Raw genomic sequence first — 26,182 nt, forward strand, 5'->3', positions numbered from 1 at the left:
AAATAGTATTTCACAAAAAACAATTCATGAGTAGCTTTCCGTCAAAATAGATTTCCCCTGTTCTCTTATTGATTGCAAAGACAAACAATATTCCTGACCCCAAACATTTAGAAGAGGAAGGTTAAGCAGGTAGCTAAAGGGTGGCTAGAGGGTGCAGGCAAAACCTGCACCCTCTATCCTGCCAGGCCATTGCCTGAACCAACATAAACAAGTAGAAGCCAGATGTTCACTAAATTCCGACGGAGCATGGTTTGGAATACAAATCCTACATTTACATTCAAAGAATATGATGCAAGTTTTATTATGGTTTTATTTAAATTACAGTTATTTAATCAACTACAATTGTACATTTAAAAAAGTTATATCATAAATACTTTAAAATGCTATTGATTTGTAATGTAAGTCAGTCATTCATGCATTTTAAAGAATTGCATTGTCGTTTTACGTGGCAGTTACAGCATTTTCAATTAAGAGCTTCATATTACAGAGTCGTATTGCCAAAGTCTTGGCTGCAAACAAGACATATTGAACAAGAAAAAACATAATTTAAATACATGTTAAAAGAAAACCCTTCTATGACAACATACAAGCCTGCCAGTTTACGCCCTCTGTCTACGATTAAAGCGTCATGAAATATTTATGCACCATGGATTATTTAATTCACCTTTAATGGTTTTGTTCTTTAATCACATAACTAACTGCACGTATAGGGGGCAGTAGGAATACGTTCCAGTCCGGGGTCTTCATCGCAAATAGTGTCCCCTGAAAACGCCAGCTGAACAAGGCTAAAGGCCTGAAAATTGGGAAAAATGCACTGGTTCTCGCTGTTCCTGTTTTAAACCACAAAGGCAAAGTCGAAGGGACTAAATTTCCATAAAGCAACTCGTTAAAATAACCACGGAGACGGGTAAGAACGCCATTAGCTCGTCTCTAGGTGCATGTAGCAGCTAGCTGCTAGCTGGTAGGCTGCCTCCGCCGCTCGTAGGGTCCTGCCACTATCCTGCGGCACCCTCAAGCACACCGCGGCCTGCGCTGGGAATGAAAAGCTGCCTTTGTATTAAACGGCGGAACACCGCCTCGCGAGTAAGACATTTTATTGAGTGATCAACTGATTTATTTGGGAATTCAAATGTTTAATATGTTCGTATACAGGGATGGCGATTGTTGACATGCCTTTGAAAACATTGATATTGACCAACATTGGTAAACCTCACGAGACGGCTTCCGTCGGAGCGCCTTGCTGTGGTGGTGTAAAGGTGTAAAGAAGATAGTAAACACTAGACCACACAACCGTCGGTTAGACAACACCCGCTGAAGAGCTGTTATTCATACAGCAGTGTAGTTAGTGTGTTTGATATCGCCTTTGTTGTTTTCGATGAGGATTTTGTTATTAGATCGTTATGCTTCGCCATTCACTGGTATGTAATGTTATTGCATTTCGCTGTAAATGATACAGTTGCATGTTGTCAACGAACTAATTCAACCTGAATTTAATTTGAAATGAAGCGAGCGTGTTTTATTGCACTGACGTAGGCGGCTGCTTGCCTCCATAGGTAACATGATTCACAAAAGACGGAATGTGCAGCACTCTCTAACCCCGTAACTCACTTTTAGCTATCATCCCCTTACATAGAGACTTGCCAATTTAAGTTCGTATTTAGCTTTTAAAGGCTCCTCACCACATTGGAGTTCCCAGCACAGATACTAATTTGCGTAGAGCACAGGCAGTTGTGCTAAGCAACAGCGAGGCTTTCCATTGGTGTTATTGTCTCTTGCCAGTCTGTCTGAATACTAATCTTGTTAATCTGTGTTCTTGTCAGAACTGTTGTAAGATGCCTGAAGTTCGGGAACTCTCTGATGCCTTGCCAGAGATGCCCATGGACCCCATCACTGGGGTGGGTGTAGTGGCATCCCGGAACAGGGCTCCCACCGGCTATGATGTGGTGAGTGTGGTACATGTCAAGCAGCACCATCTCAAGATTAATATCATGTATAAATGATGATGCTGTCACCTTAATGTGTTGAATAATATCCATACTCACAAACATAGCTGGTCTGCCTGGCTGATCAAAAGATGCCATAGCGGTTTTAATTCCAGAACATACGTTATTGGACATAGCCATTAAAAAACAACTCTGGTATTGTATAATTTGTAACATTTATGTAGCTAGCTGATTTATGTGTTTTGTTCTGTTGTCTTGGTGAGTAACATAGATTTGGATCATATATTTAAAATATTGATACCTGGTTCCGCCATCTGGCAATGTGAAACTTAACGACACCCATACGAATCTCCTTCTAGACGTCTATTGAATAGCATTTGAACATGATGTGACCTATGACCTGGCTTATCTTGCCCATAGGTTTCCACTACGACAGATGGGCTGGATGCAGACCTTTGGAAAGATGGTCTGTTTAAGTCCAAGGTGACGCGCTACCTTTGCTTCACCAGAGTTTTCTCCAAAGAAAATGTAAGTTTCCCAACATCTCTATCACGTATGATATTAATGTTATTTCATATGATAGTATGTGATAACATATGATAATTGTCAACCGCATTTCGCATGAACCTTAAAGGTCATATCTATGCTACCTAATATTAATGTTATAACATATGACAATGTTTATAATAATGTGGGGGAAAAAGACAAATTGCACCAGAATCTAAAAGAACGTGGCCTTGTACATAATGTGAAAATGTTATTAAATTTGATGCAAATATCCAAACATTATTGACCTTCTACGATCATTGGTAGATCGATCGGAACAGCCTTAAAATGTAAGGGGGGGAAAAAGGCAGTGTTTTTTTTCAGGTTTTTTTTTAAGCTAGTATTGTGTCCTTATATGGTCAGATACTTGCATTAGTCTATATTTCTACCTTACCAAAAATGTCAAGATACGTGTTGGTTCCCCTTTGATTGAACAGCGGCATTTGAGCGACTAGATGCATTGCATTAGGTTATCACCTACTTTCTGGTTACAAAGTTTATTGACGCAATGTGTGCGCTCACTATTTCCTGTTGTTGAAGACATTTAAATCTCTTGTTATAAAGGATAAGTGCCAGAATAAACTGCCCTCCAATCTACCAAGGATTGCCTGCACTCATCTCCGCTCCAATCTCTCAGGCCTCAAATACATAAAACATTAGGCATTAAAGACTTGGGGTTTCTTGAGTAAGAATAGGCTGTAGTTATTCAAACAACCAGTGCTTTATTTAGCCTTGCATTGCAAACAAGCCAGCGACTGTCTCCCAACAGCGCTCCCCTACTGCTGAGTATTCTTCTACAGTGGAGTGAAGTGGAGCAGGGAGGTTTAGATGACAGTTTGAGGATCCAATGGAGAGCTGAGATTTAGTCACAAGCTCTTTTTAATACTTTTCATTGGTTAAATATTGGTTAATGCAAACAGACAGACATGACAAATGGAATTTATTTAAAATAAAATTAAAAGAAGACTTATGGAGATCCAAGGTTTCTATCTGACAGCTACAAAATAATAAAACAGATAATAATAGCAACACCAAATATCACATGATTCGAAAAGGCCATTATTGCTAGCTAATGTTAACGTTCTTTATCTAAGTCCTATAATGCGCAAGTACCTAACAACAAAAAGTCAAAGTAATGGTGACTTTTTCTCCATTCTTAACGTAGTCTTCTTGTGAACGGCAGAAAGGCATTGTGCCATGTTTACTGTACAAGGTCTCATGGAGTGTGGTTTCTTCCTTGGTGTTGCACCTGTCTGCAGAGCCATCTGGGTAACGTGCTCGTGGACATGAAGCTGATTGACATCAAAGACACTCTACCCGTCGGCTTCATCCCTATCCAGGAAACGGTAGACACGCGTGAGTAAAACTAATCCGGTCACGCCCATACAGACATCAGATTATGTTTATACCAAAGACCGCCTAAAAGCCTGTTTCGTAATGTTGAATTAACCTACTCCTGGTCGTTATAAATCATGTAATACATTTAGAAACACGGTCGTTTCTGGTAAGTAACGCCAGGTTACATTAGACACTGAAAACATTCCCAAGAGCCAAATGATCACATGCCCATGTTTACGCTATCAATTACAGGCGTGCCACTCCCTTAGTCCCACTAATATATCCGATTCTATATAGTATGGACATTCAGTTGACCATTTACGTCCGCTAATAAACTGTAATGTACATTTTCAGTTATTTTTTGTTTTTGTTTGTGTAGTTGTGTTCATTTTATTTTCTGAATCTCTCTGATCGTTTTCTGTTCCACAGAGGAGCAGGCCTTCCGGAAGAGGCGACTCTGCATCAAGTTCATCCCCCGGGACTCTACAGAGGCAGCCATCTGTGATATTCGTATCCTGGGGCGATCCAGGCAGGCCCCTCCGCAGTACACCTTCATAGGGTAAGCTCCAGAAGCAATAACCCCAGTTCTCTCTAAGCAGGTTTTTAGTTATTGATGTTCTGTCAGAAACTAGTTTCATTTGTGCTGTGTTCTGCCAAAAGTTGTTTTGGATTTCAGTTCGAAATGAACTGTTTGTTTACAAAATACAGAAAAAGATTGATGTACTGGTTCACTATTACAGTTTTCTCACTTGCGCATTTAAATGTCAAAGTATATATTGCATGTTGATGGTCAGCAAAATGTGTAAAATCATCCGAAACACACTGTATCTACTGAAACATTGATGACTCCCACCAGACAGTTACATCTGGGTCCATCATTATCCTTGCTCTCAGATGCTTTAGGTGTTAAATATTGATTCTAATAAATATTTGAACACTCTTAGATGTTCAGATAGGTTCACCTCTCCCTTTTTAATTCAGGAAAATGTAATCAGCTGGCAGCTGTATATCCACCGAACATCCTTCAAGCTCCACAAGTTCCAAAGTGGACTGAGTTTACTACATTTTCCGAGGGAAGAGTGGTTCTTTTAAGAAGTGGCTTTTGGTCTCTCCTTTACGAGCCTCTTGTTGTCGTGTTGTTTTTAACAGAGAATTGAACAACATGGGAATCTGGTACCGCATGGGGAACGTCCCTCGGACCCTCGACTCCTCCCAGACCCCGCTGGCCAACAACACCCAGAACACCACCAACACCACCACAGCCTCAACCCCCACCCCTGCTGCTCCAATGCTCAAGTAGGATTGGCTATCAGTGATAGGATTTATGGATGTATGCAAGGGTCTGCTTCCATGTGTGCTCATCTTAATATGTTCCATCACTTGTTTCTCCTTTCAATTCCAAAGAGGGTTTGGGGGGGATTATACGATGTGGTCTGTGAAGCCCTTTTTGAGACTGTTACTTTGAATTAAGGGCTATAAAGGACATTTACTTTAGATGAACATGCTGAAGATGATAGTGTTTTACAGGGTCGATTGTATGAAGAGTAAATGGCAAAAACAACAACATCGCAGAGACACACGTTACTGTTTGAGAGAGAGGGAGGGAGAGAGAAATACTTGGTGTAGTTGGAGAGAGAGCAGGTGGAAGGTCTTTCTCTCCCAACTTGGCCAGTAAAACGTGTGTGTGTGTGTGTGTGTGTGTGTGTGTGTGTGTGTGTGTGTGTGTGTGTGTGTGTGTGTGTGTGTGTGTGTGTGTGTGTGTGTGTGTGTGTGTGTGTGTGTGTGTGTGTGTGTGTTCTGTCCCCCGGAGCGCCTGAGGTCACATGGTGGATCAGGTGAACAACACACCCAGGGATATCTTTGGCAAAGTGATCCATGAAACTGAGACTCAGAGTCACCTTAGGGGTTCTGCAGAGTGAATGGTGCGGTCTAGCGGAGCAAAGCTCTAGTGTTAAGTGAGTTGTTTGGATGACAACCATAAATGAGAATGTAACATAGGATGGTTCACTGCCTTGTGATCTCAATGGCAATATCTTTGATAATAGAAGAGAAAAAGTATGCACACTTTTTAGAGTAAAATGATGATGTACTGGATATTTGCACAACCTTTTACTACTAGCTTATACGTCATATCTCGACATCTTGTGTGGACTGTTTCTTGCTGAATGTGTGACCCTTGTGGATAAGAAAGGGGAAGCTTATCATTTAACTACTTCCTTTTCACCTATTTAAGTCTACTCAGAATTTCCTTTTTTGGCCCTAGTCGATACAGCTGTGCAACTCTTTACAACTATAGCGGCTTCTACTTCCTGGATAAACCATCTGAACATTCATCAGTCATCAGTTCATCAAGTAATCAGTTGAACCTTATCAGTTGCACGCTTTAAGATACAAGACCCTTTCCCAACAGATGATGTATGATCCAAAAGTGTTGTATAATTGATGTATTTTCTTTTCCTAATATAGGCATATATCCATGACACTCCCAGCCAGCTTCCGAGGGAAGAACACCACACGGCCCGACTATGAGCACCAGAACTCCAACCTTTATGCCATCTCTGGTCAGTCCTGGTCTCCATTGAAACCTTTTACCAGTGCCATCGTTGATCACTGATGTTTTACTAAAGTTGCCCCCGTCCCTTCCCTGTGTTCTCAGCAATGGATGGCGTTCCTTTCGTGATCTCTGAGAAGTTTGCCTGCACCTCATCAGATGTAAGGTTTTGGGCTTTACTCATATCCACGTATTATTTTGATTGTTAAGTTAAAAAGCAAAGAAGAAGTTACACCTGAAATTCAAACCCGAATGGATTGAAATGAAATTAGTTATTCTGTGCCAAACTGACTATACAAAATACTCCTATCCTCAGCTGCAGCAGGTAGATCTGATGGGCATTACAATCAAATCTCTGGCTGAGATTGAGAAAGAAGTGAGTACATTTACTACATTACCCACAATGCAATGGCACTAGGCCATTCCCAAGCCTTTTTGTTTTTTAATTTATGGTATTTTTCTGATCAGTGCAACTGTACTGTAATATTTATAGTTAAATATGGTACATGTAGGTAACGTACCATGGTACGACTCCTTTTGAGAATTGGGCTACTGTAAGCTTCCAAAAAACTGTATTTTGTGTCGGCCAAGAGAAGCGAACAATTATGAGATGTTGAAGTAGGCCTCAAGTAGAGAACGGTTGGGAACACCTTGGCTGGGCCACAGAGACTTCCTCCTCTGAGACACAACAGTTCTATGTAGTTGATTTAATCAGATAACAATACATAGACTCATGATTGATTGTGCTGTGTTGAGTGGGCTATTGCACTGCTCTATGTTCTAATAGATCTTGTGATGCCTTCGTCTGTCCACTAGAGGCTCTCATTGAGCGTGAATCTGTTCAGCACTCTGCTCTCACTGCTAAACTTTCCCAATATTAACTTAATATTGGAAAATGTGAGCGTGAACAAAATAAGGTTCAACGTCTAAAATCATCTCCACACTGCCCATAAATTAAAATAAAATGAATAGATTGTTGTATTTATGGGTTTATTCTGTGTTGATAATCTCATCTAAACTGTCTTCAGCATTTTGAAATCGCTGCGGTGATGGCAGGGCGATGTCTGTATTAATTGAAGCAGTTTTAACATATTATCCACAATCCAGTTGGTTATGTTGTGATGTCATTGTACCATTGTGCCTGCAGTGTGATTACAGGCCCATAATCCATTGTTGTGTTGAGGATTAGCGATGTCAGTCCTAACCTTGTGTAACCCTGGGTGTTGTGTTCAGTACGACTACAGCTTCCGCACGGAGCACAGCGCGGCCGCTCGTCTCCCACCCAGCCCCACGCGGACCCCGCTGAGCTCTGAGGCCTGAAGACCCCCCCCACACACACACACACACACAACCACACACACAACAATATCACCCTCCGACCCCCTGTCCAGAGCTACTGACTTGAACACACACACACACACACACACACACACACACACACACACACACACACACACACACACACACACACACACACACACACACACACACACGCATGTGTGTGTACATCTTGCAAACACCTGCACACAAAATATCAGCGTGAACTTGGCTCCTGACTAGGCTTGGTGGAGGGGTCGACGCTGTACAGTGGAAGAACAACATGGAGACTAGAGTTGCTATCGTGAGAAGAGGAGAAGCAGCCGTTACATCTTTGTGTGTTCATTTGTATGTCTTGATATGTGATATCGTAGGTCCCACTGCCACTATCCGCACCATTGAGAACTTGACTTTGGGTTTCTTAACGGACGGGCTCATGTGTTTGGCTGCTCCAGGAACTGTCCAGGACTTTGAAAATGTCATTTTCTTTGTTGTTTTTTATTTGTTATGGTTTTATGTCTGATTTTGAAGGAACGCCTTCTTGCCTTCGGCCCTTCAACAAGGTGGAATGTTGTGAACGATGCTCTTTTTTTTTTTTTTTTCTCAACTCACAACGTTCCTATTGGTTTGTCCGCAATCGTCTCCCAGTACTCCCAAGACCCCAGTGTACAGGTCCTGTCTTTGCGGGGGAAAAACAAACAGAACAATCTTGTCGATTTATCTTTGTTTTTTAAGTGTGAACTGAGCTTTGAATGAATCTAGGTGTGTGTGTGTGTGTGTCACACCTGTGAATATCCTGTCCCTCTATGTGGTTTAAGGTGGCTCTTTGGATTAGAGGCCAGAACCACAAGTACTGTAAAAGTCAGCCTTTCATGTTCTGATTGTTGGACTACAAATACCACTATCCCTCCTCAAGTATATATTAATGTTATTTCTGGCATTTTAACTGGTCTCACTGCACTTTGTGCTTAGCTAAATGTATTTTTTTTACTCAAATGCTGTTACATAGTATTTAAGAAGTCTTGTATTGTTTTGTTTTCATATTAGCAAAGTTTCTTTTTCATCCTGAAATGCTCAAGAAGTTACTTAGTATCACTTTTAAACTGAGCCTTACTTTCAACAAGCAAAACTCTCATGTCTTTGAAGTATTTGCTGTAAATACCACAGTTGGCATGAATTGTGTCATAAAGGTTTCACTTCAAATCAAATGCTAAAAGGTTTTAGGGTTAAACTCATATTTTAGGAGAAAATGCAGCTAACCATTTCTTCTGATCTAACACTTTTTTAAAGTTATAATCCACTGATGTTCTGATCTTCACAAAGCTTTTGAATAGATAGTTTAATATCTTTCGATTATTCTCCCCCTTTCTTGCAGATGTGTCATTTTAGTATGAAAGGAATCGAATAACTCACCTCAATCTTATGCAGAAAGGGATCACGAACAAGGCTAACTACCAACTACAGCCACATTGTCTCGTTAGGATTTTTCAAACTTTTGTTTTTATAATTTTTAACTGAATTGTTTAACCACTTTCCTCAACTATTTTCTCAGGCCTCTCAGTATTGTGAACATTTGGTCCCACATAAGCAACCCATGATTGAACAAAATAAACAGTGTAATCAAACGTATGTTTGTTTCTACTGTTTGACTGCGTCGCTATCAAGTCATTGAAGCACTTGAGTTACACGCAAGATGGTTTGGGATCTCCTTCATATGTGTTTATTTTCCAAACGATGGTTGTCAAATTCGGCGAGTCATCGTGGTGAAAAGTTGTTCACTCTTGTTAATACTGTGTGTTCGAATTAACAACCATTAACACATCAGCTCCTCATTAGTCTCTTATTCTTGAATGCGATTCCAGAGTATATCCGTCCTTTTTATAGATCTGTGGTGTGTTGTTGTTTTTTTCAAAGCATACAGATAATGTAATGAGTTTATTATATTGATTTCATGTAAAAAGAACATAACATTGAATAAATGTAGCACTTAGTGTAATTGCTTGCAAGGCTCACTTGTCTCTGTTCTCATCCACATGAAGTTAAGGCTGTGTTAACCACGCCAGGGCTTAATATGAGACACATGGGCCAATCTGTGTGGCCCGTCACTGCTTTGGAGCCTGTGTCCTGTATACAACAGTCAGTAAACATCAGAAAACGTGGTGATGTGTTCAAAGTTATTGTGACTTTGTGTGTGGCAGGTGGTCAGCCCACTTAACAAACTGTACAAATTTACAGATTGGTTATTATGGCCAAAAATTTGCCATCCAGCAGCTTCCCTTAAGTCAGGGGCCCACTAATGATTTGGGGGGTGGTAGTGGATCAGGGTGTAAGAGGTTGCTGGTTCAATCCCCGCTTCCTCTGGGCCAATTGTCGAGGTGTCCCTGAGCAAGACATCCAACCCTAACTACTCCCGACGAGCTGGCTGTTTCCCTGCAAGGTGGACTGCAACGCTCTGTGAATGTGTGCATGAATGGGTGAATGTGGGGCGCTGATTTGAAAGCACTTTGAGGGGACCCAAGTTAGTTAATGCTTTATTAAGGCAGCAGTTCATTTACTATCTGATGGGTGATGGAACAACAATAGAAACTATGCCATTTGGATCTTTGGACCGCTCCTCAGTGGACCACACACTGCTCTATAAGGCAAAGGAACAACCATGCAACCACAGTTCCTCATGCAACTTTGTGTCTGTTTCTGTTATGCTTCTTCCAGAAAACAAGTCAAAATCATATTTTTTAGCTTTGCAAGTCTGATGTATTTCATTTCTCATCTTCAGGGTTCAAACGTGCAACTTCCAACGGTGCAATGTTTTTGATTAACACATTTGAAAATTGAAATGTGCATGGTTTGAACTTTCAAAATGCAGGACATCAACCTGAAAACAGATCCAGACCAACATGGTCAGCTTTACCGATGAAACAACAGTTTGTATTGCACACAGAAACTAGGCTATCTGGTTCAACCCTTGACTAATGTAACAACCAGTATTCCACTGAGAACGTTATTTAAGACATTTGACAATCTGTGAAATCAAAATCAAGGAAGAATGTAGAATTGTGCTATTTCTCAGCAATTTAATTTGAATTAATTTATTTTTATCAGGTGTAATAAAGTCGAACTCTGCCTGGGTGGGCCTTTTGTAGCTCCAGTTTATTGAAAATACCTGGAACCTGTCCATTTTACTTCTGATAAGGAGGTCAATTATTAAATAGTAGGTTTTATTAGCCGTTAGATATATTTTATTTATTCAACACGTTATATTCTCTATGTTCTTTCAGTTCTTTTTTTAATGAATACTTTAAACTGTTTCCAAATCACTGATTCTTTTTACTTTAGCAAACAGCTGTTTGTTGTGGAACAGTTGCCTGGTGCCACCATAAAATACTCTTCTTTTAAGACGGCATCATGTTTGTTTTTCCGTATGCCTTAGATGTCCCACATCTTACAATACGTTCCCGTTTTCAGCATGTGCTGCCAGAGAATAGGCCTCTTCAAACTCGACTAATTGATTGTAATCCACGTGTGCAACAAAACACGTTAAAAAGTTAACGGTCTTTTTGTGGTCGAGGAAAGACTAAAAGGCCCATTCAAGATAAAAGGCCCGCCCTTGCTTTGCTACTGTTTCCAAGAGGTTGCTGTGGACAAATGTGTGGCTTCTTGTGGTGTATGGTGGATTTACACATTGTCGAGTCTGTTGAATAACAGGCTGTGGGGAAAAAAAAGTATTCAAACTCTGAATCACACTTTGAAGTACTGTGGATTAGGTCTAAGCAACGCTTTTCCTGTGGTCCATATTCCTAACGTTTGTGAACGATGCAGTATCTTACAAGGCCGGTATCCAATCATGTACATTAGCATGATAGACTAGAATGTTGAAAATGATAAACGCAATTTAACTAAAGCACTTAACCTCCCAGCACAAGAAGGCCTACACGTCATTTATTTCCTGTCATCTCATTCTATTCATTGTCATAGGCATGTGGGACATTTAGATGCTGATGACACTCAACTTTACACTAATTTCAGTGACAGACATCCATGCACACATTTCTGTCCCGTCTCAAGGACATTTGCGGGGAGATTCCTGCAGAAGATAGGCTTGAAGTGCACAATCTTTCCTGCACTTTCCTGGTTTACGAGGCAATCTGTAGATCTTCACTCTATCGCTGTCTCGCATCTCTGTGACGGGCAAGAACAGTTGTCCTTCTTTGCGATCGTTACTGCAATGGCTCAATCCCTTACAGGTCACGCCTCGACATGATGCAGACCTGTCAATCGAATCGCTTAGGCATACTCATCGCTTCAACTTTGATCAACATCGAATTTGTTGAAATTATGAACGCTTAAAAATGAGTGTTCATGAACAAATTGACATTTTGTAATTGATTAAATCTGTTGCACAAAACCAACAAGTATGTCATAGTTTGCCCCTGAACAATTTGCTTATTTATTTAATTTTAAACCCATTTGTTAGACTTTCTCTCGCACGGGGAGGCGGGACCCTTCGCTTCCAATTAGCAGGCGGGCCCTGTGACGTAGGACGGGGCTGTGGGAGTGAAGAGCCGCGCGCTCGGCGTCTCTCCTCATTTGATCACAGCAATACTGATCCTTCTGATGGAGTACCATCCAGATATGGGACACACGTTTTAGTGTTACCGAACCTTTTCACTTGGTTTTTCGATTTAATTTTTCCCCCGGCAATATAACCTTGGCTGGACTTGAATTAAGAACACATTTTATGGAGAAAAAAAACTAGGAACCAATTTTTGTGAAATATAGGTTCTGGTATTTACAAACACGCGTGTTGTTGAGCAGCCTTCAGCGAGGGCTGTATTTCTGGGGGGTTCAATTTATATAAATTGCTGACTTTTTGTCTAGTTGGATCCATGTTATAATCAGGGGATCCAGTGTGTAGTTTAATCCGAGGTACCGTCCGCTCTCATGGATACTGCCGAAGGACTTTCAGAGACGCGCTCCTCGGCTGCAGAGGATGCTGCTGGTCCGGTGATGAGCGACCCTTTAAGAACCGGTGCCCTGGCTGTGAACGTGAAGATCGGTGAGTTAATAGGCCTATTACATCTGAGCCTCTGCTATTTTTAATATATTAATTGGGAATAACTCTCACTCTCAGGGGTTAAAATGAAAACTGCTCATGTAATTAGTTCATTCAAACTATACTTTGAATGGATATAAGGCCTCAAGAGAAAAATATTTTCCCGCATACAAATTACACAAATGATAATATTAATATAACAATAATAATAAAAAATATGAACACTATTAGCGTACTATGAGCATCTTCGTCATCCTTATTATTATTAGGCTTTTATTATTATTATTATGATGATTGTTAATTATAATTATTATTAGGCCTATTATTTCACTATTATTATGATTGTATTATCTATTTATTTTATCGTCAGTAGTAAGTATATTGTGATTTCCTTCCTCCTTTAGAGCACCAGAGCCCTGCCCCGGCCCGGTGCGCGGGCTGCCAGCGGAGCATCTCGGAACGCTTCCTCATGCGCGTGGACGGCGCATCGTGGCACGAGCAGTGCCTACAGTGCGCCGTGTGCCGCCGGCCGCTCAACAACACGTGCTACTTCAAAGACACGAAGCTCTACTGCAAGGTGGACTACCAACAGTAAGGTCCACACTCCTTTTCCCCCACTCCCTTTATGGTTATTTAAGATGAATGTTGACTTAAATTCAGCGCCTCGTTAAGAGACGGTTTCCTTTAATTGCCTAGCATTTTTCGTGGCTTTTCATGTATGTATAGGCTTTTAAAAAATCGTTTTATTGTTTTGTTTTATTGTTTTATTATGAAATGATTGTGAATAAAAAATGATCAACATTTAGGGAAGCTATTAAAGACATGATCGGCTACACACATTTGGGAACTGAACCGTATTAATTAATGTGTGTTCTCGTGTTATAGGTTTAGGAGGTCTAATTGCAATTTAAATGGATAGATGTTGACAATAAATAGATAATCAGCCTTTTCGCCTATAAGAGAACAATGTCAAAATAGCACATCTTTATCCTTTATTCGGTTTATGCTTCGCATTTTTACTGTAGATTATTTCGCAGCTGCGTCTTTCATCGTTATTCATTTGAGAGATGTCTTCCCGTGTCCGTCGCAATTCATTCAGTATAATAAATCTTTACAATTTAAAGCACGAGATTTGCAATACAATTAATCAGCAATACCTTTTTCAAGATGAGAAATTCCAATTCTTGTTTAATGCATTTGGAGGCCCATAATTTAGTCTTTCACACACACACATACACACACACACACACACACACACACACACGCACACACACACACACACACACGCGCACACACACGCAGGCAAACACACACACACACACACACACACACACACACGCACGCACCTCAAGTCAAATGGCAAGGTCAAATTGCCATTACTTTTTGAACTATCAATGGGCTGTTTGCTCAAGCTGCCAAAGTTCACTTTATGAGGAAGAAAATCATGTGAAATCATCCAACAGTTAATGGGGACTTTGAGGGAGGCGTCTTCAGAGTAAGCAGTGATGGCTGAATGACGTGGGGGAGGCTTTTTTTTTTGTTTGGATACCCATTATTTTATCATCCCAGGAATATTGTTAGATAGTTCTTTAGTGTACAGTTTAAGCAAACAGATCAGGATGAGGGCTCATTCAACCAATCTAATATACATTATATAACATAGAGTTTATATAATACAGGTCTATAATGTAATTGCTTTTGAATGAATCATAAAATGTTGTTGATTGCTGTGCATTCCCTCTCTGGCCTAGATTTTTCATGTTTTATTGATTAGCTTTTTTTTAACATTATCTATATTCGATTCTTTAGCTGTCGATCTTTTCTCTCGTTTTATATATTCTATTCAGTTTTATCCATATATTTTTATAATGTTTTACACATCCTATTTGATGTTGCTGTAGCAAAGCACTTTAATTTTTTCAAATTTGCGCCATAAATAATCTTTAAATAAGAGAAAAGCCAGATCATACACCATCCAACTGGCTGCAAGTACCACAATATATGTTTTGCTTTTTTATTTCTCAAAAGCCAGATCCAGGTTCATATACAGAATTGTTAATCAGAACTCAATGCTAACATGCAGTGTGTCCAAGCATCGCTGCACAAACCCTCACCACAGTTCAAACGACACATCCCTGCTTATTGACCAAGCATGCAAGAAATGAGTTGAGCTAGATGGATAGTGGGAGGGAGATAGGTGAGGAGCACATGCCAAAACAAGAGCCCTGAGGAACTGCCAGTCAATGTCATCATTTTGAGGTCTATTTTTCTGGATGGATGGAGAACACTAGGCTCAGGCATTACGACTGAACTTGTCGTGCTTTGTTTCTCAGAAATAGCAACTAGTAATATCTTGTTATTCAAATCCCTGCTGCATTCATCTAAAGAAGACCACTTTGTTTTGGTGGTATTTGTATATTGTAGTGGCTTACACAATGTAATGTTGCACTTAACTTAACTGAGGTCTGAGGAAATCTTTTTTCGTTTAGTACTTTTTATTAGAAATGTCCTACTGTGTTATGTGTTCAGTTATCAGTTTGTACGAGAGATGTTTTTAGCATCTTCAGTATATATCCACCATCTCCCTTAGACAGGTGCTTCTGAACACTAGTGTCCTAATCTGTAATAAATATGGACGACACAGCAAATAGTTATCAAGGGTGATAGGTGGAGAAGGAAAGTGTTCTCCACCCAATTCTACACCCCAGTTCGACTATTTGATTGCCAAGATTCAGTGGTGACGTCAAGAGAACCGGGGGGTCTGATTGGGCTGATACTACTCTATCCTCTCAACAATTATCGGACAAGAAATTCGGGATTCATGCCATATCATTCCATATCATTTATGTTATTTCATCATCATGATTCATTTTACATATGTTTCTATACCTCACTTCAGATTGAACTATAACTAGATCAAAGTGCAATATGTGAAACTGACTGTGTCCACATTCAGATACTCTACATCTGAGCCAATACAAACCATAGGGTTGTACTTTCATTTATTATATTACTGTATTCTTTAACTAACCTTTTTTTTATAACAGATAATACAACAAATCATTCGTACAATTCAAATACTACAATTCGAATTGTACTCATTATGATAATGCTCTCTTCCGGAATTTATTCACATTTAATTATTTTACTATTCCAATATGCACCACACCCGGTCGTGCTTGAAATCACAAACCTGAGGTTGGCAGCTGGATTTCCTCGCCGTCGTCATGTATGAGTGAATGAACTGATATGAATCAAAAGAATGAAAGTATGAAAGAAATGTCTGGGGTATTGGAAATGTATATTTTCCCAGGGTAGCGCCCACCCTCTGCCAAAATAAACAGTGCACCTCATGCAAGGCGACGTTAACACATGTACACTTGGACCCATGCATACACATACGGCGAAGGACTGACTGAGTGAGGGACATACGAGAAACCCACAGGGCGTAGCCATACTTAATCACCAGAGCTTCTACAACGAAGGACTTCATGTTGGACGCCTCTTTAGGGATCTATCACAAATTATTTCTAATGAAATCATGCTTGTTCCCTACTTTTATTTTTAAAGCCAGTTGTTTAATATTCCATTTCATAACTTCATTACGTCCTCAGTGTTTTTTTATTATTTCAGAGCAAATGTCTTGTAATAAAGGGCTTTACATAACAGGAAAATATACACAATATTTATACATAAAACATAGAAGGCATAAAAACAAATGCATGTATACATCATACGAATAGATTCATTCATATATATATTTTATTATATTGTACTATTGTATTAACACATGTACAAAGCAAACAGACAGATACACAGACATACAGACACACACAAACACACACACACACACACACACACGCAAACACAGACATACAATGCGAATTACAATGACGTGGCATAAAATAATAAATACTCCATATTTGGTTTAACTTAACACCAGTCCCAACAGAGTTCATAAATCTTTTTTTAATTCAACAGTTCTTTAAATGCTCTTTCCTGTGGTTCCCTGCGGTGTCTAGATGCTTCTTGTTCACCAATCCGTCTACACTGACCCACACTTTTATGCACACAGGCACATTCTGGTTTACACACAAACACACACTTTCTTATACGCACACCCACACCCACACACAAACATTTATACACACACAGAGATACAGACACACTTGTATACACACAGACACACTCCCTTTACCCATGCACAACCATACACACGCACACGCACACATTTAGAAGCGCACATACACACGCACACACACACACACACACACACACACACACACACACACACACACACACACACACACACACACACACACTACACATACTTTTATACCCATAAAGACACACACACTCTTGCACACACTCTTGCACACACACACACACACACACACACACACACACACACACACACACACAAAAACACATACTCATATATACCAACAGACACACCCGTTTTTATTCCAATATACCAGTAACGGCGTATCTTGGGGCGAGGCCCTTTGTTATTTTTCTCTGTGCTGGCAGTCGTCAAGGAAACCACACTTTGAGGCCATTGTCTCCTCCAGGTCTCTGTGGGACTTTCTACTGACTATTTTGGTTTGACCCTTTTATGAATCTCTTGAATATATAGACCGTCGTTTGGCAAGTGGAGGTGGCGGGCTTCAATAAGTTGGCTCTGGGCGGCGGGAGGTACATAAAGGAGAGAGAGGTGTCTTTCTGCGGGACATTCAGGCCCAAACTGCCCCTCACCATCTGCCTAGGAGTCATTATGTTAGTGAGCGAATGAGGGGCATTCATTGCTTTGTTTGAGTTACATAAACGTGCTCAAATCGATGAGCTACCTTAACGCTGATCACACACATAAAATACCATCAACAACGTCCCAAAGGCATCTCTCCTAATGATGCAGGGGTTGGTTTTACAGAAACTCAAAAATAAAAGAGTGCTGGAAGTTCAATTGCATTACACATGATCGACCTTATTATTCGAATGATGCTCATTTCCAACAATGTAGAACACAGCTTTCACGTTTCCCTACCAAACAAAGCAAACACATCTGGACACCTTGTAGAAAAAATAAAGTGTTAAATCATCAGTCATTTCTTCGAACACAGACTTTTTCCAATCTGTCAATCGTTGGCTGCCTTTTTTAATTCTCGTTTTCCCCCGACCGCAATACACACTGCATCCGCACAGCGGAGAGTCATGCCAACGCAGGGTTCTTATAGGCATCGTGGCCTTTGATTCACCCTACGTGGCTGTCTTCAAGTTCTCCCTCAGCAGGGTCTGGCACCGGCATTAGTCTCTGGTAGTGTGGTCTCGCAAGGCCCCTCTCAGCCCAGCTTTTCCGCCTCTTTCAGCACCCCTCCAACGTGGGTGTGTGTGTGTGTGTGGGGGGCTGCCTGAGGCTGCTCATATGTGTATGTGTGTGTGTGTGTGTGTGTGTGTGTGTGTGTGTGTGTGTGTACGTTTTAAAGTGTTTTAATCTGCGGTTCATTGTTGTGTGAGAGTTCTGTAGTGCTGCTAGCAAATTGTTAAAATGTCAGTGATGTTAGATGGTACGCTCATGTACGGAATTAGAAAGGTCAAAGAAATACGTGAATAATGTAACACGAAAAAAAACAAATAATGTAAAAAAACGTTCATATATGTCGCATGCTCATAGACAGGAGTATCAAAGTCAAGCAATAGATAAATAACGAAACACAAAGATATATATTCTTATGCAAGCCATGCCTACTGAGAGACAAACACGCTTCTCCTCCCAGATATGAATCCAAAGATGGCTCGTGCCGCTAATGCTGTTCCCCGGTCCCAGCCAAGATCTAATACCAGTCAACCTGCCAATAGCTGCCATGGAAACGGACCTCCTCTCCCACAAGCACAGTCTCGGGTTAACACACAAGTCCCGCATGTCTCTCCAAGGCATGCTATGAAATTCCATCAATAGGTCGAAAGCAACTCAACCTGCGTGTGTGTGTGCTGTGGTTCCGATGCACGCACACAGCCAGACCGAGTGCCTGACCCTGGCTCTCGACCTGACGAGTACCCCTGCTCCTTCCCCGGGCGTCAACACCCTAATAGAGGCAGGGTTCTAGCTCCTGGACACCGTGTAGCATTGTGCGAAGTGACACCGCAGGTCGTAATCACTCGCGGTGTGTTTCTGTCGCTAACAGAGAGATGTCGCGTTGGGTCTCTCCTGTAGAGGTTTACTGGAGGGTCTGACTCCTTGAGGACTGACTGAGCACCCAAAGACCCCCCCCCCCCCACACATACACACACTAACTCACTCACACACACATACATACACACAAGCATGCACGCACGCACACACACACACACACACACACACACACACACACACACACACATACAGTGACACACACCCAAAAGGCGCTTTATTACCCTCTCCTGGACGTCCTTCACGGTAATCTCTGTGATTACTCCTGCTAATTAAAACTCAGCAAACAACTCAGTAAACCCCCCCGCATGCTCACTCCACGTCGCCCACCCACCCGCCCGAGGTCATGAAGTCTCTAAAGAGGCAGAACAAACACGGCATCACAGGGGGAACACACAGAAACACACACAAACATACGCACACACACACGCACACACACACACACACACACACACACACACGGCCTGTTTTGGCCATGCTCCCTCACTCCTCTCCTCTAATCCTGTATCTCGTTCACTCGCTTGTTAAGACCGGGGGGATGGTGGTGGCGGGGGGCTGGGGTTTAGTGTAGGACCATAGGGCAAGGGGTCACAGGGGCCAAGTAGGCACCTTCTCAGAAGTGACCATATGGGAGGGGTTAAATGAAGTGTGGGTGAATGTTCATTAACCTACAGCGGGGGGGGGGGGGGCATTTTGATTGTTCAGTCCGTAGAAGCTCAAGAAGCACTGGTATGGGGGAACTTCGCTTAGCCACGGTTTATTCAATTAAAACTCAGCATTTATTTAGAGACGATATTTAAAAACAGCCAAACTGCTGTTCGGTTGGAAATAAAAGTGAATAAAATAAACAGTACAACACAGAAAACATCTTTAGAATATTACTCAGGAAACCACACAATCAGATACAAATAGTAAGAATAACGTAAAATAATAATAATAATTTATATATAAATAATAACGTAAAACACAGTATGCTGAAGAATGCACATGAACTGCAGATGAGGAAAGATCGGGTTCAGATCAGAACATCAAGGCGGTTAGAAGGTTAGAAGGGTTAGGTTAGAAGGGGCCCGGGGTCCAGAGAGGAGAGGTTGGGTCCCAAGGGTTTAAGCCGCCCACCTAGTGGACTAGAGCTGGGTGCTGTGGGGTGTAGGGTGTTCCAGGATCACAGCAGTTGGGAGAAAGATCTTACAGGCCCACGGGGGAGGGTGTGGCAGCTGAGGAGGTCTGAGATGTTAGGGCCGGAGACGGAACATCTAATAACAAATAGAGCCTGTTTTGTAAACGTTCTTTATTATATATTAGTTAATCTGAGTGGTTATAGTTAGGGTTAGAGTGTATGTCCTTTCTTCATGCGATAACATTCGTTATTTCAGAGTCAGTATTTAAATTCAATTTCAATTACTTTTTTGTCCTTATTTCGGTCCGCTGGTTCCACATTTGTCGGTACCTTTTCAATATCATTATCTCATTCGTCTTATACAGGCCTAAAAAAATTGCCAAAGTTGTCACGGGAATGTCATGGAATAAAATGTGCCCGCACTCCGATTTAGAGCTTAGAACCACAAAAACAATATGGTAACGTGGAAGTCAAGTTTTCCATCTGATTGTGCTTCTCACAACTAGTAATGGGTTGTTTGCGACCGAATCAGTTCGAAGGAACGACTCTTTAACAAGAACAAACCGACCTAATTCCACATTTCAGTTCTCTCTCGTTCGTCTCTATCTTTCTTTCTCCCAGACTCGACTCCCACTCGCTGACTCGCTGTTCACTATGTTAACTTAACAGAGTGGTGAAGAGGGAGTGGTCTGGGCAACAACATCCCGATTCCGAGCATTGAGCGCTCCTCAGCGGAACTTAATTCTAATGTTGTGTATTGATTGATGACCGTTTGCACGATTGTTAGCGAACGAGGGAGGAGCTGAGTCTGACTGACTCAGCTGAGAACCGTGCATTCCATGATTCACCGCTCCTGGAAACACGACTGAACGAACGAACGGACGAATGTTTCTGAACGATTCTTCCTGCCGAACCGACAGACGCGAACTGAATCAAGGAAAAGAATCATGAAATACATCACTACTCGCAACTACTTTCTTATGTGCTTTGTCATACTCTTTATATGTAAACCGCCTGTGGAGGGTACAGAGAGAGAGAGAGAGAGAGAGAGAGAGAGGAGGAGGAGAAGGAGGAGGAGCAGGAGGAAGAGGATAAGGGAGATGAGGAGGAGTCTGAGGCTATAGTCAAACAACAAAGAGCTTCTCCATAGAGTGGAGAGGCTCACTGAGAGTTTAGCAGCTGTCCAAACACGGGACTAACAAACACTGGACTGTACCTGCTACTTTCTCCTCCACCCTCCCCACCCCCCAGGCTCCCTTTAAACCAGTCAGCCTCCCTCCCAGCCCTCCCCTGCCAAGTCCCCCGGTTTGTTGGCTGACGCCAGCAGCTACCCCAGAGCCTCGGGGCCAAGTCCTTTCATCACGTGGGACGCACGTAATGGAGGAGGGTTCCTCGTTTAAACACAAAGCACGCACACAAGCGCGCGCACATGCACACGCACACACACAAACACACACACACACATGCAGACACGCATACATGCATCCACTTGCTCACACATATACACACACACACACACGCACCCACACACACACACAAAAACACACTTACACAGACACACATGCAGAAACACACACACACACACACACGCTCTCACATGTACACGTGCGCGTGCCCACACATGCTCACATTTGCCTATACATACGCACACACAATAGCACAATAGCAAGCAAACGCATACACACACGAAGACACGCACATACACGCACACACAAACAAAGTTCTATTCTCTGTCAACTTCATCAGATCATTTCTCTTTTACCCTTCTCTTTCTTCCCGCTTTCTCTCTTGGGAAGATTTCTCAGCCTTTTCTCCTCGTTTTTGGGGGAATAAATGAATAGATATATCAACTATATGGGACTTGGCTGTGCAAATAAATCCACTGACTGCAATTAGTTTATCCACCTCCCGCATTAGTATATTATAGCACATATGTATAAGCCAATAGTTCATAATTCAATGCATCAGGATATTTGGTTTCAGCAAATCCATGCTTTTTTAAGCTTGTTTGATGCCCGTAGAAACACAAAACCTGTTGTCAGCAAAGCAACTTTTTGTTGGTGTCTGTGACCAAAACTAAAAGTAAAAAAGTGAAAAGTAAAAACAATTACTAATCAAGACTAAAACAAACGCCCTGCTGTTGTTATCCTTTGTCCCTTCAGGGTTTTCTCCACCAAGTGTCGAGGCTGTCGGGAGAAGATCGCGCCCACAGAGTTCGTGATGCGGGCCCTGGACGGGGTCTACCACCTGGGCTGCTTCCGCTGCGGCGTCTGCCAGCGGCGGCTGTGCAAAGGGGACCAGTTTGTGGTGAGGCAGGGCCGGCTGCTCTGCAAATACGACTACGAGAAGGAGAGGGAACTGCTGGACACCATCAGCCCCGACTACTCTGACCTAGGTACGGTGACATCATGGGACCCCTGATGTAGGTATGGCTATAGAGTGGATATAGAATTGGACATAGCTTTGGATATGGTATGGAACGGTGGTGGCTAGTTGCGTACTTAAAGCATTGCAGATTCATATTTGGCAACAGAAGGAATTTCTTATGAAAACAATACGTTATGTTATATATATTGTTGATATCCCGATATGACCACCCAGTTACATCACAATTGCGGGGGTATGTTCTTTCATTTATTTTCTTTATAAATCATAGGTATCTGTACCATTGTGTTCCCTCATTCGGTGAAAGATGGTGACTCAACAGGCATTTATTTAATTGAAAATCGTTGAGATTGCCACTTTAAGAGTGTATACATATTATCTGTTTCAGAGATTGATGGATTTTTGGACGTTGACCACAACTGCAACGGAATCACAAACCACTTCTTCTTTTTTTTTTAATGCAGAGAAGAGTGATGGCGATGGTGATGATGATGATGATGAGGACGGGAAGCCCGAGAGGCCCGCCACTGGGGGCCACAGAAGGGCCAGCGCTGGAGGGAGAGACCCCCGCAGGCCCAAGCGTCCCCGGACCATCCTGAGCACCCCTCAGAGGAGAACCTTCAAGGCCTCCTTCGAGGTGTCTCCCAAGCCCTGCAGAAAGGTGGCAGGACGCTCTGTTGAGGATCCAGGATGGCCAATCGATTCACTTTGTTTATGCACTTCACGTTCCGTACTGGTGGAATTATGGCATATCATTAGCCTCATAGCATGATTGCCAAAGTCATATTTTGGCCAAATGGTGATATCTGACCTAACTCTGCTCTCCTAATGCTGCTGATTCACTGTGCCTCATTGGCTATATCCTAAGCCAATCAGAGGGCTTTTTACATTCCATCATCACTATCTGCCTAAGACATGTATTTGACTAAGGCATTTTTTACGCTAAATACAAGATGAACCTTAATATATGACTTGGGCAATTATGCTATGAGGCTTATGAAATTTGGGTTTGACTTCTTCTTTTGCGTTCTCCAAAACAATTGAACCGTATTCCTGCTAATGAATGGTTATACTCGATGCCATGTGATTCATCTTTCTACAAGGTTGTTTGCTAGTGATTTACGGGTGACGTTGTGTTTCGTGTTGCCTCAGGTGAGGGAGAGCCTGGCCATGGAGACAGGCCTCAGTGTGCGAGTGGTGCAGGTGTGGTTCCAGAACCAGAGAGCCAAGGTGAGGAACAAGTCAGATCCTAGAGATAAAAGAAAAAAGAAAAGCATTTTACAGTTACAACTTGTCATTGCAAGCTTTGAACTGCTTTTTAGGAATATTTTACCGTCACTAATACAGACCATAGTAGACACTCTTGGCAATCTCTTATTTTTTTTTATTTTTGGAACACATTTGTTCAACCACATACCGTGTAGTAGGGTTCTATACAATAAACATTTAAATGGTGTAGTTGGATTATCAACTAATTAAAGTCTAGATGGAGTATTGCAGTATACATGAATGTATTATGCTTATAAAAACAAGTTAATTCAATTTTAGCATACAAAAATGTGAAGATAGATAAATGCGGAAACTGATTGCACCATAGAACATTCAGTATATATCCAACTACTATATATCATTATTAAATACGGGGATTGAACTCTCTCAGACACATCCCGATAAATCCACCTCTGCGCCACTGACCAAGCCCCGTGCCCTGTGTCTCTTGTTGGCTTGCAGATGAAGAAGCTGGCCCGCAGACAACAGCAACAGCTGGATCATCAGAAGACCAACAGGCTGGGCCAAGGTAAAGGGTTCGGCCTATGGTGATGTGTGTCTTCATGTGTGTTGGTTGGAATAGCAGTCCAAAGCGTAATATCTCTAAATAACCTCATCATTGTCTGTGTGGTGGCTCTACCCACTAACGTTCTAACCACAATGGCGATCTTTTATTGACCAAGGTTCGATTCTGACCTGCAAAACTTAAATATAATATAATATACCATATAATATATATGTATATATACAAAAATTATAGCATCATGATTGAGTGTTACATCGTTATACTGTAATTAATAACACAATGAGTAAAAATTAGTAAAACTGTGGTTGATATGGTTAGACATTTTTAATTTTTGCTTAAAAAGTAATCACCCAATTGTGTACTGTTGCAAAAGACAATGAGATATAACATATTACATCAACCAATTATAAACATAACAAACACTGGTAAGGCACCTGACCATTCGGTGTAAAATATGGTTCATACGTTTAGACAGACCAGTTATGTATTCTTCTGTTTACGCCTGACTACCAGGGGTTTTACAAACGGTTATCTTCACGCCCCATAACACACGTCTGTTTAGAGACGGTAGTGAAGTATCAGGCTTTCCTATCAGCAGGGATCTTGGAAGCGTCGCCTACGGCGGATATGAACAGACAATCTAGATTAGTGACTCACTGCTTTTCCAAGCTCTCATTTTGTACGTCTCAGTGACCACCATATTGTCAATATTGACATATCAATAGAGTTGATTATGCTGTCGGCTGGTGTGCGCACAGACGTTTCCAGGAAATGCATAAATTAAAAGATATATGGTGACAGGATGCATAAGGCCATGGTGGGACATTACAGGCTGGGGTTTTGGAACAATGTATTTATTAGTTTGCAAATCACATCCAATTCTACAGTGAATATAATAATACAATAATCGTAACAGATTTATAATGAGATATAAATCAGCAAACATCACCCCTCCTTATCACCAACACAGGAGTAGAAATTATTAAGAAATTATTAATATAATTATTAAGAGACTCTTTTCCTTTTTTTATTTTATTTGGTGACTTCATTAACAACGCATTTCATGAGTAATAGTAAGCATGACTTGAAGTAATAGCAGTTATGTGTGCTGTTAAAAAAACCGACCAAATGCATACACTCCCTGTTATGAATACAGCCCTCAAGTCCACTTCTTGTGTTCCAGGGGGGATCTCAGGTTGCATGGAGAGTCTGCACAGATGTTACTCAGGCCAACTGCCCGCCACTCGACAGCAGCGGCCCAACACCTCCGTGGACCTCAACGCAGGCTACAGCCATGACGTACCCTTCCAACAGAGCCTGACCCCGCCCCAGATGCCGGGAGATCACATGTATCCCTACGGTGAGCAGCTGAATCTGTTGATTACGTGGAAATTGTGCTGTATAGAAGTTATTCACCTAGTGGACATATTGGTTATTTAGGGGTGGGGAGACCATCTTGAATATTTGGTCACAAATATGACTTTAGAGAGACGGGATCTGGAAGTGGGCAATTAGCTAACAGCAAACACAAACTCTGCCAGAGCTTGTTAACCTTTACTGGTGGGAAGAAAAAAGTTATTCAATTGGTTTCCCTCCGATACAATATCTCCATAACAAAACCGGATAGTATCGCACATCTCTCAAGACTGATATTGAGTTGATCAATAGCCACACCACCCATAGTATGTTCAACCTTGACCAGTTAAGCTTGGCAGATGTTTGCATGTCTGGGGAGAGTCATGATGATGTTTATTATTATGATGCACAGGCCATGGTTATCATGCTCATGGTGAATCATCGAGCCAGCGCTGAATCACAGGACAGACAGCATGTGCCCAGCATAAAAGTCCATTACATCCTGGGAAGATCAATGTCTAGAGGGTTTCAGATTGGGGAAGTAACAAACGATTGTTTAAATTCACCTGTTATTCTTTTCAAAATGTATTA

The 26,182-nt window shown here is 41.6% G+C and overlaps 2 protein-coding genes across 3 annotated transcripts in view; both read left to right on the forward strand.

The window, feature by feature from the left end:
• Positions 1 to 738: 738 nt before the first annotated feature.
• Positions 739 to 9,581, forward strand: mvb12ba (multivesicular body subunit 12Ba). 2 transcript variants are annotated; one of them, XM_079735821.1, is made up of 10 exons: positions 739 to 907; positions 1,821 to 1,943; positions 2,364 to 2,471; positions 3,749 to 3,845; positions 4,257 to 4,386; positions 4,977 to 5,123; positions 6,294 to 6,388; positions 6,484 to 6,539; positions 6,695 to 6,754; positions 7,612 to 9,581. In XM_079735821.1, exons 2-10 carry the CDS (start codon positions 1,833 to 1,835, stop codon positions 7,696 to 7,698), a joined length of 891 nt encoding a protein of 296 aa, XP_079591947.1. In that variant the 5' UTR covers positions 739 to 907; positions 1,821 to 1,832; the 3' UTR covers positions 7,699 to 9,581. The 2 variants fall into 2 exon arrangements, with proteins under 2 accessions (XP_079591947.1, XP_079591946.1); XM_079735820.1 differs by lacking the exon at positions 739 to 907 and adding an exon at positions 972 to 1,083.
• Positions 9,582 to 12,636: 3,055 nt separating this feature from the next.
• LOC307075164 (LIM homeobox transcription factor 1-beta-like) overlaps positions 12,637 to 26,182 on the forward strand; it is a gene marked incomplete at both ends in the record, with an annotated part of 13,755 nt that continues 209 nt past the window's right edge. The window contains 7 exons of the mRNA XM_079735667.1: positions 12,637 to 12,751; positions 13,153 to 13,339; positions 22,218 to 22,450; positions 22,905 to 23,101; positions 23,593 to 23,670; positions 24,172 to 24,238; positions 25,419 to 25,595. Of these exons, the coding sequence (XP_079591793.1) occupies positions 12,637 to 12,751; positions 13,153 to 13,339; positions 22,218 to 22,450; positions 22,905 to 23,101; positions 23,593 to 23,670; positions 24,172 to 24,238; positions 25,419 to 25,595 (1,054 nt within the window). The remainder of the gene's footprint in view (positions 12,752 to 13,152; positions 13,340 to 22,217; positions 22,451 to 22,904; positions 23,102 to 23,592; positions 23,671 to 24,171; positions 24,239 to 25,418; positions 25,596 to 26,182) is intronic.

This window comes from Pollachius pollachius (assembly GCF_949987615.1).
Source record: "Pollachius pollachius genome assembly, chromosome: 4".
Classification (NCBI taxonomy): Eukaryota; Metazoa; Chordata; class Actinopteri; order Gadiformes; family Gadidae; genus Pollachius; species Pollachius pollachius.

Bases quoted from the DNA above. Each gene is read 5' to 3' on its own strand.
- mvb12ba (XM_079735820.1), top strand. From the start codon at position 1,039: ATGAAAAGCTGCCTTTGTATTAAACGGCGGAACACCGCCTCGCGA. The intron at 5,124-6,293 runs GTAGGATTGGCT...TTCCTAATATAG, and splicing joins CCTGCTGCTCCAATGCTCAA to GCATATATCCATGACACTCC. The intron at 6,540-6,694 runs GTAAGGTTTTGG...TCCTATCCTCAG, and splicing joins TTGCCTGCACCTCATCAGAT to CTGCAGCAGGTAGATCTGAT.